Source organism: Dermacentor albipictus, chromosome 1 (genome assembly GCF_038994185.2).
Source record: "Dermacentor albipictus isolate Rhodes 1998 colony chromosome 1, USDA_Dalb.pri_finalv2, whole genome shotgun sequence".
Classification (NCBI taxonomy): Eukaryota; Metazoa; Arthropoda; class Arachnida; order Ixodida; family Ixodidae; genus Dermacentor; species Dermacentor albipictus.
In genome coordinates, this window is record NC_091821.1 from 406,656,170 (window position 1) to 406,675,535 (window position 19,366).

Consider the following 19,366-nt stretch of genomic DNA (forward strand, 5'->3'; position numbering starts at 1 on the left):
ATTCCCTGTTAATCACGTAAAGTAATACATGTACCTAAATACCTAAAGCTGAGACGTAACAGATGTATGTGTATGTTGGTGGCATTTAAACGTACTTGGCGCGGCAAGACCAGACGCAATTTCACAGTGGCGTTCGCACTCGCGCAAAGTTCGTGAGAGTTCACGCCAGCAAATTGCATTAGCGATCTAGATTATATCGAAGGCAAGTACCAGTGACAACCACTTATCTCAAGTTAAAAGGTTCCAGACAGTCGTGGGCCGACTTTTCCCTAACCTTAGAACAGTCAAGGTTCATGCGTTGCACGTCCTCTGATTTTTTATTCTTTTTCCTTTCATTGTATTCGGGCAGCAAAATGTGCTGTTGCAATAATGACGGCGCTTGCTATATGCTGCTGGGTCTTCAAGATAATAGTGTGTCCCGACATTATTATGAAAGTGGTGGGAATATTATTCTCCTGAATAAATGCCTAATGCTGCGTTAAGGTGAGGTTCGCATAAGAGAAGGCAGCATTTTTTTTAATTATAATTCACACGAGCACGCAAAAAATTATGTAGATGGATTGTAATACTTTTCGCACAGGTCAATATTGCTTGGCTAGAAGGTTGTACTAACACGCCGCATGAGCGCACGTGCAATTTCCCCTCATGTCGCATTTGGCAACACCTTGTGGTGTTTTTTTTTTTCATCTACTGCAGCACCAACGTGATATATTTGGTGCCCTATAATGTGGAGAGTAATCGAACATTAACAACAACAGAAACAAAATGAGCTTGTGGAGGCGCACGTCCCCAAACGCGTCGCAATTTGGTCTTCTCGTTTCATGGCACGACCAAGTGAGGAGTATAGACCTACTTTGTACGCCTACTACAGGACACTTACATTTGGCGGGAAACAATCGCCACTAGCACAATTACGTACGTATGCTGATTAAGGCACATTTATTTATTTATTTATTTATTTATTTATTTATTTATTTATTTATTTATTTATTTATTTATTTATTTATTTATTTATTTATCTTCAATGTACCGCTGGCCGTACTGAACATGACTCATGCAGGCGTAGGTTCGATGTTTAAGACACGATAATGCGTAAACAGGAATGGATGTGTAATAACAATCACTCGAACAAAAAGGTGGTAAAACGCATACAGATAGGAAAGAAAGTACGCGGAAACAATCAACATTTGGTTGAATCAAATATGATGCGCACCAAAAAATTCATGAAACGTTGTTTGTGCATATTGCAATGTGTGTATATAGGTAATACCAGTTGGTAAACCGTTACAACTTGTCACTCCTCTAGGGAAAGAAAAGGAACATTTTTCTTTCTCTCACAATTTTTGCATTCGAATCTAGGTACAAAACGGTGGTAATGGTGACACCCACTGTTTCTATGTTACAATGTTTGCGCGTATAGGAGGTGGGAGGCAGCCGAAGGCACTTTCTCCTTTAGGCTGCTTCTCTTTCACACAACAATCCTGACACGTGTACTTATCTTTATCGGGCGACCAAGTTACGCCGCTTAAAAATTGTAATCGCACAGCGAGGGACGCGCCTGCATGTATCCGACGTTTCTGGAAAGTTATCGATGCTTCTACCCGGCTGTCTGTTATCGCCGAACCTTGTGTTATCTGATTTCATCGCGTAACGCGAATGTTGTAGAACTTTGTGGAAAGCACGCGGGTCCAAACGATTAGTCTGGAACATTCGACAACTGCTCTATAAAAGCCGACGCGCTTGACCCGCTGATCAGATTTTCGACGATCGCCGAGCGTGTTCGCCGCTATCGTTGTGCTATAAGTGTAGCCTGTTTTGTGGGCACAGGGGCGCTATAACGTAAAACTATTCCAAACTTTTCTATTCCAATTCTGCTATCAGCCCTCCACGATTGGTCAAAAACATTTTTTCGACCACGCCAACTTCGCCTGTCTGTCACGCGACGTCAGGAAAACCGCGATACCTCCCCATCTGATATGATGTGTACACACTGATTATGCATGATTTGACAGAAAAAAGAAAAACAGTTATTTCTGATTCGACCTTTTTTCGCCATTAGCCCTCGGCTATTGCTAAAAAGTTTTCGGACTACACCCACTTCACCTGCCTGTCAAGCGACGTCACAAAACCGCACAAACTCACCGCGTCAAAGTGACGTGTACGCGATAAAGATGCATTAATATGCCGAACAAAACTGAATTTTCTTCGGAATAGCCGCAGGCTGCCCCGTTCTGAAAGGAATAAAAGATAGCTGTCGCCGATCGCTGAGACGCTGGCTACTCGCACCTGCCGGAGAGCCTGGGTGTAATTGCGTATAACAAAGCTTCTTGCGTGGCCGTGTGACGTTTTCGAGCCCTTTAGGCACGTTTACCATCTCATTCCGCCAACTCTTCCTTGCTGAGGCTGAGTTTTAGCGTGATTCTTAAGCTTCCGTTGCATGCCGCCGTGATTTTCGACCAGCCACCACAAGCTAAGTAAGGGAGAGCCGACCACTCGCAGACGCCGGCACCACCCTCTTCATCCTGTTATCGATTTTCAGTGTGCTGGCTCTGCCCCAGTGAATCCCTCTCCACTTGAGCGTTCTCCTCGCCTCTTGTCAGCCAATTAGATACGACAAGCCGCTCAGTGTAGGCAATGTTATTCGTTTTTCAAGCAAACAAAAGTGACCTCCTATGAACGAGGAGAGCGTTTGATTGGTCTGTTCAGACAACCCTGCGGGTGACCGCCCGGTGCTTGCGTCGGTGGTTACGCAAATTTGACGTCAGGAAGTTGGAATAGAAATATATTGGAATAGTTTTACGTTATAGGGCCCCAGGTTCGCCCAATAAAAGTTAGTTTTCTCGTTCACAGTATTGCTACTGTGTTATTCAACGTCACCACCACGTGACAATCCATGCCCCGCCCCCATGCCCCCCACCCCCCACCTACTTTTTTCTTCCATTTCGCAACAAAACCGTTATTAGTTACGCTTTCCCGGGGCTCACTTGAAACAGTTGTCCATCTTGGAAGCACGAGCAGTGAGTCGAGGGGACGCAGTTCGCGCCGTCGCAGAGGTGCCCGTCCGAGCACATGGGACAGAAGTATCGCAGGTTTTCCGGTATCTCGGGACACATCCGAACGACCATTGTTCCCGTCTCTGCGCCGAGGCAAACAAAGAGGAGAACGGGAAGCAGCGCATTCACATCTAGTCCAGTCAGACGTCGCGCACACACACATGCAAAACACACAAATACACACGCGCACACGACCGCGCACACAAAAACAAAGAAACAAAATGGTGCATCGGGAATTCAAGGCTCTCACCTGGAACACTCGTAGTGGGCACGAACGGCTGTGTTGCCGGTGGGATGTGATCCATGCTTTCTAAAAGAGAGAGAGGGCAAAATAAAAATAAAGAATAAAGAACTCTAATAATAATAATAATAATAATAATAATAATAATAATAATAATAATAATAATAATAATAATAATAATAATAATAATTGTTTATTTCTCGTAAGAGCACCAGATACAAAACGGGTCAGCCTAAGCCGATGAGGCTTGTCGGGCTGTACACGGCAGTCAGTTTCAGGGGCACAATGAACTACAGGAATGAGGAAAAAAAGAAAAGAAAAAAGAAAGAAAGGAAAAAAAAGAAAGAAAAAAATGGCTGTGGCTTAGGTAAGGTTAAGCCCAGGATGCGAAGCATACTAGCCTTTATTTTAGTTGTTGAACCACTGTTTAGCCTGGTGAACTGCTGTTGCTTGGCTATATTTGGTTCGGCTAGACGAAGAAACAACTCATGCATTACTGCTTCGCCTTCAAGAGTGGAACGCGACAGCGTTCCCGTCGACCCGCCAAGGGGTGTAAGACAATGGGCTACAGGGCAGCGACTACGCGCCCCGCATTGGACGCGGTGAGCGTCGAGCAAAGCAGCGTTCGGCGCGGCAACGAAATGTGCGCCTGAGCAAGAGACGCACGCCTTAGAAACAGCTCGTTTCTAAGGCAACACCGCATTCACTAGAGGCGCTTTTGTACCGCTTTGAAGCATCGTACACTTAACCTCACCAGTCCGCTTCGTTTGGCGACATTAAACGTCAGAGGGTTGTCGCAGAGGCGAAGACAGTGTCAGATAAGTCGCATGTTACTAGAAAAAGACATTGATTTGATGGCTGTACAAGAAACAAAAATTGAATCTGAAGAAAAAACGGCTCGTTTGGTTGAAATTTTCAGAAATAAGTACAATGTATGCGTTTGCCACGCGAGTGGTACTTCTGGGGGCTGCCTTTTGTTTATTAGAAATAGCATTGGGATAATAGAGCAACAAGTTACTTCATGTGAAGGGGGGCGTTTGTTTATTTGTGATTTTTCTTTTTCTGGATTGCTGTGGCGGGCGGTTTGTGTATACGCCCCTAATAATGCTCGAGAACGTGAACAATTTTTCGTTTATCTGAGGTCTTTCTTGCGGTGTGAAAGACACGTCCTAATGTTTGGCGACTTCAATTGTGTATGCCGGCCGATAGATCGATCGAAAAAGCAACTTAGCCACGATAAAAGTGCCGCACTTCTGCATGAAATTTTGTGTGATGTTGATCTAGAGGATGTTGGGAGTGTTCTTGGTTCTTACAGTCATGTGCAATATACGCATTTTCAAGGAGACAGCCACTCAAGGTTAGACCGCATCTATGTTCCTGTTCACTTAGTTCCACTACTTTCTGAATATGGTGTGGAATGTGTCAGTTTCAGCGATCATTGTTTGGTAACGGTTACGATAGGTATGAAAAAGAAAGAACAGAAATTTAATTGGCACCTATGGAAACTTAATGACAACCTTATGCAAGATGAAGTATTTCTTAAAAGAATAAAAGAGAAATTAGACGCTGTTCTCCTTGAGGATGCAAAAAATGTTGTAGAAGCTTGGGAGATGTTCAAAACCGAAGCGAAAACAATTGCTTTAGAGAGAGCATGCGTGTTGCGGCAGAAACAAAAGCAAGAAGAAAAGCAACTGCAATGCACGTTGGCATACCTGTTGAACATGGAAAGCGGCGGGGCTGGTATATTTGCACATGATATTAAACAAATTAAAGCGAAACTTGAAGTGATTGATGAAGAGAGATATCGTGGCGCGGTTTTAAGAGCACGCGCTGAACGCGTATGGCTGGGTGAAACGCCCACCAAGCGAGCTTTAAGTGAAGAGAAGAGGTACGCTATGACCAAGGAAGTAAAAGAAATCGTTTTTCAAGGGCAGCTTACAAATGACGGGGAAATGATAGAACGTGCTTTCGTTGACTACTATAGCACGCTGCTAAGCAAGAGGACAAGCGAGATCTCTGCGTTTAAGAGTGAATATTTACCTCTTATGCCGAAAATTGATGGTCAACTCAAGGATGCCCTTGAGAGGCCGATTTCTGTAGCAGAAATTGAAAAGGCTATAGATGACCTTAGTGTAAGGAAATCGCCTGGACCGGATGGACTTGGGGCAGCGATATATAAAATTTTCAAGGTTGAAATGGCTGAGGCTCTGCACCGCGTCATAACCAAGTGTTACGAACAAAAATGGACGCCTCCTTCTTTCCGACAGACACACGTAGTACTGATACCTAAATCAACAGACCCCATTAAACTTCAATCCGTAGAGACCTACCGGCCAATAAGCTTAGCAAATATTGACTATAAAGTATTTATGAAGGTGCTCGCCCATCGCCTTCAAAGTGTAGTCAAATCCCTAGTAGGTACACATCAGACATGCGGTATAAAAGGCAGGACTATATTCACAAATATACATATAGCGCGAAGCATACTTGAATGTTGCGATACGATGGGAGATCATGTAGCTATGCTACAACTAGATTTGGCCAAAGCTTTTGACAGGGTGTCCCACGAAATCCTGTTTATACTTCTTGATTATGTTAATGTCGGATCAGTCATTTTGGACGGGGTAAAAATGATGTATGATGGTTGTACCACAAACTTAATCATTAACAACAAACTGAGCAGGCGGATTGCAGTAATGTCTAGCATAAAGCAAGGCTGTCCGACCTCAGCCTTGCTCTTTGCACTTTATTTAGAACCTTTCTGTTTAAAGTTACTACATAACCATAATATTCGCGGGTACACATTTTTTGGTAGAGGAATAAAAGTTTTAGCTTATGCCGACGACATAGCAGTGTTCTGTCGCGATAAACAGAGCATTGCAGAAGCTGTGAGGGAAGCCCAAGCTTTTTGCAAGGCTTCCGGTAGTGCCATAAGTTGGTCAAAATGTTTAGGGCTTTGGCACGGGAATTGGCCAGATGCACCAGAGGTCTTTTGCAAAATGCAATGGAGTGTATTACCCGGCACTTATCTTGGGGTTCCACTCAGTGCCTACCGTGAGCCAATCGAATACTGGACGAGCGAGAGAGACGGAATGAAAGAGCAAACTAACAAATGGGGAGGCCACAACTTTTCGATGTTTGCTAGGGCCAAAGTATGTAATATCTTTTTAGTAGCTAAAGTGTTCTACGTCCTGCAGGTGCTATGCATGAGCCGATCTTCAATTCAAAAAATACACAGAGTGTTTGCAGAGTTTATTTGGGGTTCGGTGTGGGAACGCACGAGCAGAAGTAATTTGTTTCACACATTGCGCAATGGGGGACTTGGTTTAACGCATTTGTTTTTCAAGCAACTTGTATCGAGATTTGTTTTCTTCCGCGACCAAACCGATGGGTTTCTGCGGACGGTAATCCAAGTGAGATTGCGCGACGCTTTGCCCGATTTTGTTGTATCGTCGCACGCAATCAAACCGATGGCACTAAAGGGCTATCTGCGTGAAGTTTCCATGGCGATACGTCTTCTAAACGCTCGTTTTTCGAAAGACTACTTGTTTGCAGTGTCACGAAAACAGTTGTATAAGGATCTTGTTGAAGTGTTTATACCTACACCAGTGTATCGTTTTATGTATTACTTAGGGCCTGAACGAGATGTTTTCAAGCGAGTCAATAATATGCCTGTACGAGCTAACACAAAATCATTCTTTTTCAAACTGCATACCGGCACACTGCCTGTTAAGCCATGGCTAAGAAGCAAGGGCTTGTTTGTCCCAGGGTCAGACAACTGTCTTATATGTAACAAGGAAGAAACTGTCGAACATATTTTTCTTGACTGCCACGATGCCCGCTTTCTTTGGGACATCCTGCAAAGAACAATAAAAAAGGAGCTTCCTATCACTGCGTTCGGAATAAGGTTTTTGCCATGTGCTGAACCTGACGGTGTGCCGGTGGACATGTTGATGCTATTGTGTATGCAAAGTGTGTGGCGAACTCGTATGGCTGTACGCAATGCTGATGTTGATGCAAGGCCAGCAATGTATTATTTTACCGAGAATGTTAATTATACAAGCGAAGTGTTGAAACTGCTAAGTGATCCGCCAAATTGGCTTTCAGTGTTGGACAGTTTGGCTTCGATGAAGCCATTTTAACATGACACGTCAGTCTTAGTAAAGACTAGACGTTTTAACATTCGGATTCATTTGACAATATTTGTATGTACTTGCCAAGCCGGTAATAAAGAAAAAAAAAAAAAAACTCGTGGCTCAGTGGTAGCGTCTCCGTCCCACACTCCGGAGACCCTGGTTCGATTCCCACCCAGCCCGTCTTGCAAGAGTTGAGCCAAAGCCACTTCTCCTCTGTCGTGACGTCACGGTGTCACGTGATTTCATGGTCACCGCCGCGCCTGAGGAGCTGGGTTGAGCCCTCGTAATATGCTTCGCATAAAATGAAGGCAGTAAATTGGGGTCCAATGCTACATGATGAAATACTGAAAACAAACGGACGACAAACAGTGTCACACGAGTTTTCCCTTAAATACAATTTGGGAGCACGTTTCGATGAACTGGAAGAAAATTCCGTGGGCATGGAATTAAATGTATCGGGAACATTATTACTTCGCGCGAAACGTCCAAATCGCGTGTAACATCGGGGTGAAGAAAACATGAGGTGCCGCCTAAGTAGTCTTGTGGGCACAAAAGGAAACAGAAAATCACTATTCCAGAGATGACGGCAAATAACAGTTTGAAAAAATAATGCATTAAAGGCAGGCAACTGTAGAGCAGAAAACAAGCTAGTACCACCGGGAATGTTAACATTATAGGCCACATTTCGTAGCAGTGATTTTAATATACAGTTTATTTTTGAACGCCACGTGACAATAATGCGCTGGTCGATAACGCGCCTATATTTTTATTTTTGTATGCATTTGCTTATTTCACACAACTCGCGGCAAACTTTATGATTGACTGCAGGCGACGCGTCGTTTCTTATGGGCCGCGACGTGTAGGAGGCGCTGTTACGTTTCCTCTGTCGGCAATAAATTGTTATCTTCATCGAAAGACAACGAATAAATATACAACCAGGAGTCGCCAAAACGGAAATGACAGAAACAGAGAAGGCGAATTGGACGCAGAAAATGGAAACAAATACGACCCTTGAGATTTACAAGAAGGGGAAGAAAGAAATCCCCAGGAAAAATCTGTACGATAACACAACGGCCAGTGCCTCGCTATTCAAGGCTCGAGCCGGTTCCCCTGGAGAAAAACATACCGGAGCAAATATTCCGAACTAGATGAGGCATGTGCATGCTGAAGCAAAAATCCGGCGACCACTCAGCATGTCCTAATGGAAGGCCAACGAATTAGCGCCGTGACACTCGTTGGTAACGTATACACCTTCCAGAAGCGCTTGGATTTAAAGGGGAGGAAAGCATCAGCCGGTCAGCAGTCGAGATAAGCAAAATGCGTTTAGAGCATTTGTGGAAACAAAAGAACAGGGAATAGACTGGTAAGACACATCTATTATACACTTTTCTCTTGCCATTATCCCTCAGGAGAAAAGTATATAGTAGATGTGCCTTACCAGTACTCACCTACGGGGCAGAAACCTGGAGGCTTACGAAAAGGGTTCTACTTAAATTGAGGACGACGCAACGAGCTATGGAAAGAAGAATAATGGGTGTAACGTTAAGGGATAAGAAAAGAGCAGATTGGGTGGGGGAACAAACACGAGTTAATGAAATCTTAGTTGAAATCAAGAAAAAGAAATGGGCATGGGCAGGACATGTAATGAGGAGGGAAGATAACCGATGGTCATTAAGGGTTATTGACTGGATTCCAAGGGAAGGGAAGCGTAACAGGGGGCGGCAGAAAGTTAGGTGGGCGGATGAGATTAAGAAGTTTGCAGGGACAACATGGCCACAATTAGTACATGACCGGGGTAGTTGGAGAAGTATGGGAGAGGCCTTTGCCCTGCAGTGGGCGTAACTAGGATGATGATGATGATGATGATGATGATGATGATGATGATGATGATGATGATGATGATGATGATGATGATGAGATTGATACGACCGCATTCATTAGAGACATAGTGCGGTACAAGGTAGGTAGATAATTTTTGAGGAAGGGAAAAGTGATCAAGGAGGTGCGTACAAAATGCTTGAATGAAAAGCCTATGGCATACCTGATTAACTCAAGCAGGCTAGGTGACTATTTGTCACCGCCCCGTTTCAAGAGAGGCGCAAATAAATCATCATCATCATCATCGTCGTCGTCGTCGTCGTCGTCGTCGTCGTCGTCGTCATGTTCAACAGTGTGTGAAACGTGCAGCCGTGGTTGCTACATCAAGCAATCTCAGAAATGTATGTGACTCACCTGGAATTTAAGCTGATGCGATTGACGAGAGGAATGTATTTAGCGAAAGGCGGCGAGAAGGCTAGCCTGAATTACTAACCGATGATTGGACTGTAGGGGGCAGGAAAAATAGAAGCAGAAAGGAGGCGACAGTAGGAAAGTAGGGTAGACGGCGAAAGTACGTCACACAGGCACATAAGAATTTACAGCTGCATCCCCACGGGTGGTCGAAAAGTCCAAATGACAATTGACAGTACCCAGGCAGCACAGCCGTGCTCTATAAGCTTTTTGCGCACCGGATTTTCATTGACAAAATACCATAATTCTACGTTCCGTAATTTCGACGGCATGTGACCTTAGGTTAGCAAGGAAATATCGAACCCAATTTGCAATTCCTCATGCATGTAATTTCTGCCTTTTACAGAAATCCACCTGAAAGGGCGAGACAGAGCTGTCACAAGCGATGTGACAGAAAACATGTCAGCACTACAAAAATACACCTTGTACGATCCTTACCATAGATAGTGCTGGTGTTTTTTGAAGAAAGACAGCTGTACATGTACATATGAGATCCACTTCGACACCTATGTCGTAGGACAAATTATAAAATTGTTTTCAAATTCACAACACGTAGGAGTCCTTGCAGCATGACTGTAGCTCGCGAAAGCATCCAGCTGGCGCAGCCTTGTGTTCGCAACGTCTGCTATCCCGGCTAACAAATCAAAGAATTTTCAAGCACGTTGCTTTGAAAACAGAGAAAACTGCGTCTGAACCGCAGGCGATATTTCCATCATCCCTCCTTTCCCGATTCTTCTCCCAAAAAATACTTATGAAATATATTGCTTCTATATTATCGTCAATACTATTAACATATAATTACTCGACATTCCGTTCCTTTCTTTGATTGACTGTTGTACAAAAACACCACGCACGCCTTCCAAGTATATCAACGCACTGACATCACGCTGCAATAAAACATGGGAGTTAATGATATTAGATTTGCGAAATGCGAGTTAAGCACCTCAATTCTAAACATGAGGCTTCTTAGGTATTTGCCCGAGAAATAAATATACAATATTCGAAAGCGTTTTTACGTTCTTTTCTTTTTTTAATGTGGTGGAACGTTGTTGCACAGACGCCAAGGCGAGCGGCAAGTGAGGGATTTTAGAGTCGGATTGTATTCGCCGCAGCGCGAGTACAATCCGCTTTCCTCAGCATACGCTCAATGTTATGCGATCGAAGCAATCATTCGGGCACGTGCGGGTTAAGGATGACGGGACCGCACTAATGGGGAAGTTCGAAGATGCTCGTCGCTCAAGATGACATCGCGCTGAGCCCGCTCACCGTCGGCGCAGCCGAGAACGTCGAAGCGGAGGGCGATCACCTGGTTCCACTCGGTCGGCTCGATCCGGACGAAGCGCGCTCGCACTGGCCGGTCGAACAGCTGCCTCGACACTCCGCTGGGCTCGTGGTTGCCCACGAAATCCTTGTCCCCACGGGGAAGGAACAGCGCACAACAGAGTCACACAACCATACCGTGCAGAGCAGGCTATATGAGGTGTGAGGCACTGTAACTACACAGTGTTCAGGGAATGAAACGCGTCATTCTAGGGCTAATCAACGACCACGATTTAGTTTCCACCGTGAGCAGTTAGTGTGACATCGGTGTGATTTGGGCCCGCATACACTTACGTCAGAGGCCGCATCACCTTTGGTGACTATAGGGATCGAGTTCACAAAGCTTTCCGCTCGTAAGTGATCTTTGCCACTGCCGGGCCACCTTCTCTTCCCTTATCCAGCGTCGGCATTAGCTGGAATTTTCTCTTCGGAATAATTCTGGCGTAGCACCTTTTTGTGAATGTGTACCAAATTTGCAGCAACATGACATAATGATCCCCAGTGATTCTATATATGGTACGTTCTATTTAACAGTTTCTCAGTCACGTTTCATTCCGTGATCACTCTACATGTTACACAGCCCACACGTAGTTATATACTTAAAGGGCACAACGCTTTCTTTGGCGTACTGAAAATTCATGTTTAGTGGCACCGCATGCAGCTTCGATTGTTTATGCTCACACAAGGACACACCGGTCGTTACGGAGTACGGTATTTCGCCTCCTTCCAAATTAACTCATAATTAAATAAAAAAGAATAGAACACTCATTAATTGAAAACACTGAGATGTGAGGCGAGCAAGGAGGCCCTTGTTTATAAGTCATTATATTGTAACGTTACGTACGCATGCAGCATCGCTAACGAAGCGGCTCTAATCGAATGAATTTCTGCATCGAAAATAAGGAAATGCAAGCCCACCGGGGCAACGAGTGCCGAGGTTCACTACGTTTCCCTTTACTCGAATGTAGAAACAGAAATAAAGCCACGTCACATCCACACTAGAGAACTATAGCCAGATCAAATACGGAGTATTTGTTTTTGTGAGTTGGTTCTTTTGTTGGTTCTTTTGTAGTGTATATTATCTCAGCCAACATTCCTGAATTTATTCTTATGAAGGCGCTGTCTCGGACTGGCTGTCACCGCAGCAATCCGGTTAACAAGTCGATCATATTTAATGCGAGCAGAAGGGTGCTCGAACGCCAGCTAAAAAGGAAACGCTATTGCATAAAAGAGCACATTAAGAATGTAAGCTCTCATGCTTTCATTTTTTGACACTGTGGCAGATTCCACGGCAATATTCGCCAACATGCACTCTAAGTAACTGCCCAGTGCAGCCTCATAGCAAACGCAATTCGTCAATCGCCAAATTCTTATATGTAATCAAGCTGGAGGCGACGAAATGCAATGTACTACATACGTGCATCTGCGGAATAGAAAAAAGAAGAATACTGAACCAGAGAAAGGACACACATACCTGTATTTCGCCCCGGGAGTTCTGCACGTACGCGTACTTCGTGCCGCCTGCACTGACCAGAACCCGGTATCGAGAAACCCACTGGTCGGAGCGCTCGCGCCCTTGCAAGGCAATGCCGAACACGCCTCTCTGTCTGCCGAGGTCCACCTCGACGAACTCGCCGATCCCCTGGCGACGCGGTATCCACGCACCGACTGAAAGTGAACCAAATCAAGTCTTACATCCGCTTTCGGCAGATTTGAAAATCCAGTTACGAAGCATATTTATTGAGTTTAGGATTAATGACTTACGTGGGTCATGACACAACGAATGCAAATTGGTCGAGATTACCTCACAAAATTTCCTTCCTTAAGCCTCGCGTGTTGGGCTTGAAGACAATATTTGCGCCGTAGAAACAGCCGTGTCGTTACAACGAGATTGTCGCGAGGTCAGGACGTCAGGTTGCACCACTAAGCTTTTTTGACCGCGATAACTCAGCTGCGCACCAACTTACAAATAGGTAATTAACGAAATATTCCAGAAACCGCAGTTTAGCACTGTGGCGCTGGACATTGCTTGGCACATACCGTCAGGGTTTTGATTTGACGGAGTGTTTTCGCATGGCAAAAATCTAGCCGCGAGCGCGCAGATATAGGTTAGCGGCCACCGCGAATGACATTAACCTGAACATCACTGGCAACAAAACGATGCACGTACGGGACGTGGACGAGGTGGTGGACCCGAGCCGCGAGTGGCTGGGCGACGAGCTCGGACTGGCGCTGCTCGAAGCCGTGTAGCTACTGTCCGGCAGCGGGAAAGGGCCGTTTACCAGGTACACGAAGCTGGTGCACTTGTCTGAGCAAAAGAAGAAGAAAAGGAAAGGATCACAATAACACTTGACCACTCGTTGAGCTGCTCTTGATGAATGATATACGCTGTCGACACGTGGCTATACAGGTAAATGCGGACAGAAAATCATAAATCAGAAAATATCGGCAGGCTAACCAGGACTGAGTCCGGTTGGCTACTTCGCACATGATGGAGAGAGAAAAAAATGGGGTGGGGGGATATTAGACAGAGACGGTGCCAAGAGTCGATGTGCGCTAAAGTTGCCGATGTAATTAAACTCTCAGTGCTATGTCACAGACGGTCGTTCGGTCCGTTTGCCTTCAGGAATCGCAACACTGCTTTTGAGAGTAGGCATTAGCATATATATTGTCAAGCACGGATTAGGTACCACAGTGATTACGCATGGGCATAAGTATATACACTGTATTTCGATTTCACCTCTCGGCACGCATAAAATTATGTGACCAAACCTTGATACCCGCACCACCAGCCCCGGACTCCCCAATTTTCTGCCTAACGGTTTCCTCGTGACGTAAGGCGTTGCGTTTGCGAGTTTAGACATGCAAGACTGTCTTGCTCCCATATTCATTTCGCTAACCCAGTAGTGTGATGTTGACTAACTACACGCAATACATTGAAAGAAAATTTTCCGGGCCAACAGTGGACATATTTTTGCCCGATCAACCATACCCATACGCGCAAACGTCGCGAGAAACGGTACGAGAAACCAGTGTCATGTAAAGCCTCGCCTTAGTTTGTCTTCGTACATCTTACACACTTCACGTCCTTTTCCCCTGTTCACACATTTCACGGCGCTTATTGCAATAATAAATAAAAGCAACTCTGGCCGTAAATTTATGTAAAGTTTGTTAGGTACCTTTGGTGTATTTAATCGTTGTCTGGTCGTAGAATATGTCAGTTGGTGTGGTGAATTCTTCGCCTGCAGAAGAAAAATAAATGGTGACTCGAATGCAGCTGACAGTTTCCGCTCGTCGTTATTAAGATACGTCCACACTATCGTGAAAAACGTTCGCGATGTGCCGCAGGTGGCAGAAAGCGCGCCGCTGCTAAAGCAGGTCAGCGGCAACGTTTTCCTCTCGCGGAGCGAATGGGTGTTGCGACTATTTTTCGCGGCAGACTTCTCGCCGCCGATTCGGGAGACCTGTGTGGGGCGGCCGATACATTAAAACATGCACTAAATGCACTAAACATCGCTGATCGCAGCCGCAGTGAATCCATGTGACAGCGAGTCACCTGCTTTCCGCAGCGGCAAAGGCGTCCGCAAGTGTGGCCATGCAAATTCTGGCGCGTTCTACCGCTCGCGACATGCCGCACGCGTTTCCCCCGCTAGTGTGAACGCACCTTTACGCGTCTTACTTCACACAGATGGTAGGTTCGCTCGCGTCTTGGAGATTGTCAGCATTAGCACTGCGTATCGGTAGGAAATATACGCAAGTATACGGCGCGGTGGGATTGCAGGAGCAAGACATCGCGTAGAAAGATTATGTGACGGTTGGGTTGAAAATATTTCTATTTGCGAGCGCCGAGGATGTGACAGAAACGACGGTGCTTGAACTTAAGGTTTGTTCCATTCCTAATATCTTAAATTTATCAATATTGTGTCAAGACAACCTTTATTTTCCAGAAATATCTGAATAGACTATAGGCTAAAAGCTGCAACCTGCAGGTTGTCACAGGCCAGTAAACAGTAAACTGTCACATTAATTATATGGAAAGCACACGGCCCTTTCTGCCGTTAATCTCTGCAAACGGCGCCCACCTGGCACCGCCGGTGGGGCTGTAGGGATCGTGGAGACTGGCGGAGTAGTCATGGCAGTCGGAACAGTTGGGCTAGTCTGGGTAGTATGGGCAGTCGGAGTTGTCGAAGTAGTCGGAGTAGTCGGGATGGTCGGAGTGGTCGGCGTAGCCGGGGTAGTCGGTACTGTCGGGTTCCTTACGGTGACAGGCCTGCTCTCCCAGTTCTTGAAGCAGTCGCAGTAGAAGCGCACCATGTAGTCGGGACACGGGGTGTCGTGGTACGCAGGGCCATTCCTGCACGCCAGTCCGTTTCGGATGTCGCACGTGATGCGATGCGTTTCCTCGAACACCACGTTCCTGTCGAGCGGTTCGCATTGGACCTCGGTGCGGAAGCGCTCGTCGCACAGCGGCAAGCCAGTCTCCTTGATGGCGTCGACCGACTCCACATCGCCGTGCTCGTCAGGCTTTCGAGTGTTGAACCACCTGGACCAACCGGGAACGCAGATCCCCCCTCCGTCCACTGTCACGTTCTCGACGACCACCGGAAATGCTGGGGAACAGAAGTCGACGAGTCGAGAATTTATGTTCTGACCCGTGGTAATACGGCAAAGCTATTTTATATTAACCGAAACATTTCGTCCCTACCCTACCCATTAAGAAGAGAGATAGAACGCAGGAATTCCTTCCTTAGGTAGCCTGCGAGTCAATTTGAAGTGAAAAAATTGCACTGAAAATGACAAAGATACATTGCAGACAGTGTAAGAAGCGGCATTTTTATTTACACTCTTAAACTTTCAGGAACAAAAAGAAATGTTGGGGAGAAAACATAAATAATTATGCTTAAGCGTAACTCTGTACCAAAATTGCTATCGATGTTGCGCAAGCAGTACTTGCTGAATAAAACGAATAAAATTGACAGTTCTATGCAATGTGCTCGACTCCACAAAATACCGCTATTGTTTGCGTAAACGCATTGCACAATTCCCGCAAACGCACGAGGTATTTCAGGTGTGCTGCAAGGTAGCGTGCAAATGTTGGCTGCTTTAAACTGCTCAATGAGTTGCCTTCTACAAAGTTACTATAACTTTGTACATGCGATGCTTTAGTTTTGCTAATTTCTTTTTCTGTTGTTTTAAGGTTTTTTGCTAAATAACAGTGCTTCGCAAGTGTGGCGGAGGCTGACGCAAAAATGGCGATTAACGCGGCCACGCACACTGTGAAAAACGCACGCCGTCAGCTTCCAGGTGCTAACCTGCGGTCGGTGTGGACACTGTGGACAGTCTGGGCCGGCCCGGCGGCGCTTCTCTGCAGTGGGGTTGCGTGACACACACTACGCCGTTGTCTTGGCAGATGCAACGCTCGCAGTCACGGTCTACCACTTGGTTGGCCTGCTCACAGAAAAAAAATATTTGTATATAAACGAGTTATGTTATTGAGAAGCACTTGAAGAAAATGTCCCGAGCGATGAAAGAGAAACGTCCGCACGTCACATCCTGCCGAAGCTGCGTCAGAACACCGGTCAGTTCAGCCGCACACCCGCGTCTCCATTTAATTGAATTGATTTGAATTCTGGGGTTTTACGAGCCAAAACCACCATTTGATTGTGAGGCACGCCATAGTAGGGAACTTCGGATAAGTTTTGACCACCAGGGATCCTTAACCTGCCCTCAATGCACGGGGAACAGGCGTTTTTGCATTTCTCCCCCATCGAAATGCAAAACGCCATAATTGCAACGTTCGACATACCTAAAACAGTTACTGCGCTGTTGATGTAAATATTGTGCATCTGTTAGAGCTCGAAGTGGAGGATCATCGCTTTAATTTTGTTTCACAGCGTTCTACTATATAAAGCAAACAATGCATGCATTCTTTGAACAGGTGTCTGCGTAGAACTGAAGGTATCGAACAAAGTTTTCTGTATCCTGTATTTTGTTAGCAATAAGCTTTACAGAACGCAGGCGACGCGGTACGGAAGGAGCAAGACTTTGCTGTTCCAAATGCACGATATAGCTTTATGTCTATACTAGTAATATACGATTCGACGATGTTGTATCACTTGATTATTTTTATCAGCTTTCGAGATAGGTATTGCTGTAGTTTTCTTTATCGCCTAAAATATCGTCCAAGTATTAGCTATATCATCACACAAATTCTAGAAACTTATGGATTTTCTTTGAGAACGTCATAATGGAATGCGGCTGCCATTGACGGCATTGTGCTTTAAGATAATCACCGCATACCACAGCAAGAGAATTATTCATCTCCGTGTTATTATAGAGTCCTGTTCTGAAGTCAAACACGACTTCACAACTGCAACAACTAAAGATGCACCAGTATGGTCTATCAAACACTGCAAGTAACAGACATACAAAATACGATAGCCTCAGCCAATAACATTTTAGCGTATAAGATATGCATCACGACAAGGTCCTGACTCTTGGCTGTTCCAATACGTTATGCTGCGCATGACACCGAACTCAGACAATCAAATCTGGCCTTGACAGCTTTCTAGTCCAAACTCAAACAGTGCAAAACTTTATTTCTTTTTTACGAGACTATACCGGTCATTTTACAAAACCATGGGACACAACACCAAGAGACGCATAGCATATTTATGTAAATCTTTGTAGAAGCAGTCCATTCAGGAGGGGCCAGCAGCGACAACTCCTGAGTTCTAGATGAGTGTATAAAAAGATCTTCATACACAATGCCTTCGATAAAACTTTTCTTTTTTTCTTCCTTTAGCTTTCAATCCAGAGTTTAAACGGAATTAGCCGCACACCCGAATGTGCACTGGATCATTTATTTCAGTATATGCCTACTGTTTGTATGTCGGCAAAAAAAATCTACTCACTTTTTGCTTTTCTTATTTTCTTCCTATTCATTTTTGTTAGCCTGAACCCATGTCCCCGATGGTATTCTACTAATCCAGAGCTTCGGCCCTGATTATAAAGCGACACTCCCGTGCAGCACACGTAGACTGGAACCAGATTTCCGTGGCGTGGACGGTAGTGGCGACGGATACCATTGTTGGCAACCGCAGCCAAAGTGAACAGAAGTGACGACCCACCCCGAGCACCTGTCCCTCGAAGGAACAGCTGCACTCCTCCTCTTCGATACAGGTGTCGTAGTCGAGCCAGACGTGGGGCGCCTCGCAGCCCGACGTGGGCCGGCATCCGGGAACGCACTCGTCGTCTCCGAGACATTTTCTGTCGTCGACCAGGGCTCGAAGGAATAAGTTGCACGTCTGGTTGCAGCGGTACGCGCAGTCGCTGTACGAGCGCCCCTTGGGACAAATTTCTGCACGGAGCGCAATGAAATGTCGATGCGCCAGTGAAATGGCACACATTTCTTCTATTAAGAATGTACGAACTACACAAGCTATGTATATATGCATAAGTGGGCACGAAATATCGTTGAAATTTCGAACTAATTTCGCCAGCACGAGGCTGGTGGGACGATCGAAATACGCTGTCTCGTTTAAAAGCAGAAATGAAGATGAAGGCTGAAGGGCAAGCACTCGAGGAGAGCGAGCTCATGTCGCAATACAGTTATGTGAAACAGAGAGAGCTCTTTGTTGAATAGCACAGTGTTTAGCCGGCGTATTCTGCCTGTAATAGCTACTCTGCAGCGAATGGCAGAGATGAGACAAAAGGCCCAAGAAGAAGGTAGGTAGAATAGCAAAAAAGAAACAAAAAGAAGAAATCTAGTCAGTCGGTCAAGAACTTCAGTGAGGTACTGAGGAGTTTTAAGCCGTTAGAGATCCCAGTGCTTTTTTTTTGTAGCCTTACCGGCACATTATGGGTAAGGTAATTATAGGTCTTAGGTAATGAAGAAAGGTAACCTCGTCAGTCTTGAAGGTTAATGTAAGCTACACCTTGTCTAATTTACGTTCGTTGTCTCCGGATATACAGCTATATTTACCGCCTTAGTTTCCACGACGCGAACAGGCCATGGGTCCTATAACGTAATACTATGCCAATATGTTTTTATTCCAATCTCCTGACGTCAAATTTGCGTAACCGCCGACGCAAGCATCGGGCGTTGACACGCAGCGTTGCCTCAATACCCCAATCAAACACTCTCTCAGTTTATAGGAGGTCACTTCCCTTTGCTTTCAAAACGAATAATATTGCCTACATTGAGTGGTTTTTCGTTTGTAATTGGCTGTCAGGAGGCGACCAGCACGCTCAAGTGGAGAGGGTTTCGAAGGGGCCGAACCAGCGCACTAACAATAGATAACAAAATGAAGAGGGTGGTGCTGGCG

The 19,366-nt window shown here is 45.5% G+C and overlaps 1 protein-coding gene across 1 annotated transcript in view; it reads right to left on the reverse strand.

Moving 5' to 3' along the window:
* Window positions 1-19,366, reverse strand: part of LOC139054696 (hemocytin-like) — a 131,276-nt gene that overhangs the window by 44,407 nt on the left and 67,503 nt on the right. Inside the window, exons 39-47 of the mRNA XM_070532144.1 lie at window positions 18,170-18,399; window positions 16,352-16,487; window positions 15,122-15,649; window positions 14,219-14,281; window positions 13,210-13,347; window positions 12,514-12,707; window positions 10,986-11,127; window positions 3,304-3,363; window positions 2,985-3,136 (exon numbers count right to left, since the gene is read on the reverse strand). Of these exons, the coding sequence (XP_070388245.1) occupies window positions 2,985-3,136; window positions 3,304-3,363; window positions 10,986-11,127; window positions 12,514-12,707; window positions 13,210-13,347; window positions 14,219-14,281; window positions 15,122-15,649; window positions 16,352-16,487; window positions 18,170-18,399 (1,643 nt within the window). The remainder of the gene's footprint in view (window positions 1-2,984; window positions 3,137-3,303; window positions 3,364-10,985; window positions 11,128-12,513; window positions 12,708-13,209; window positions 13,348-14,218; window positions 14,282-15,121; window positions 15,650-16,351; window positions 16,488-18,169; window positions 18,400-19,366) is intronic.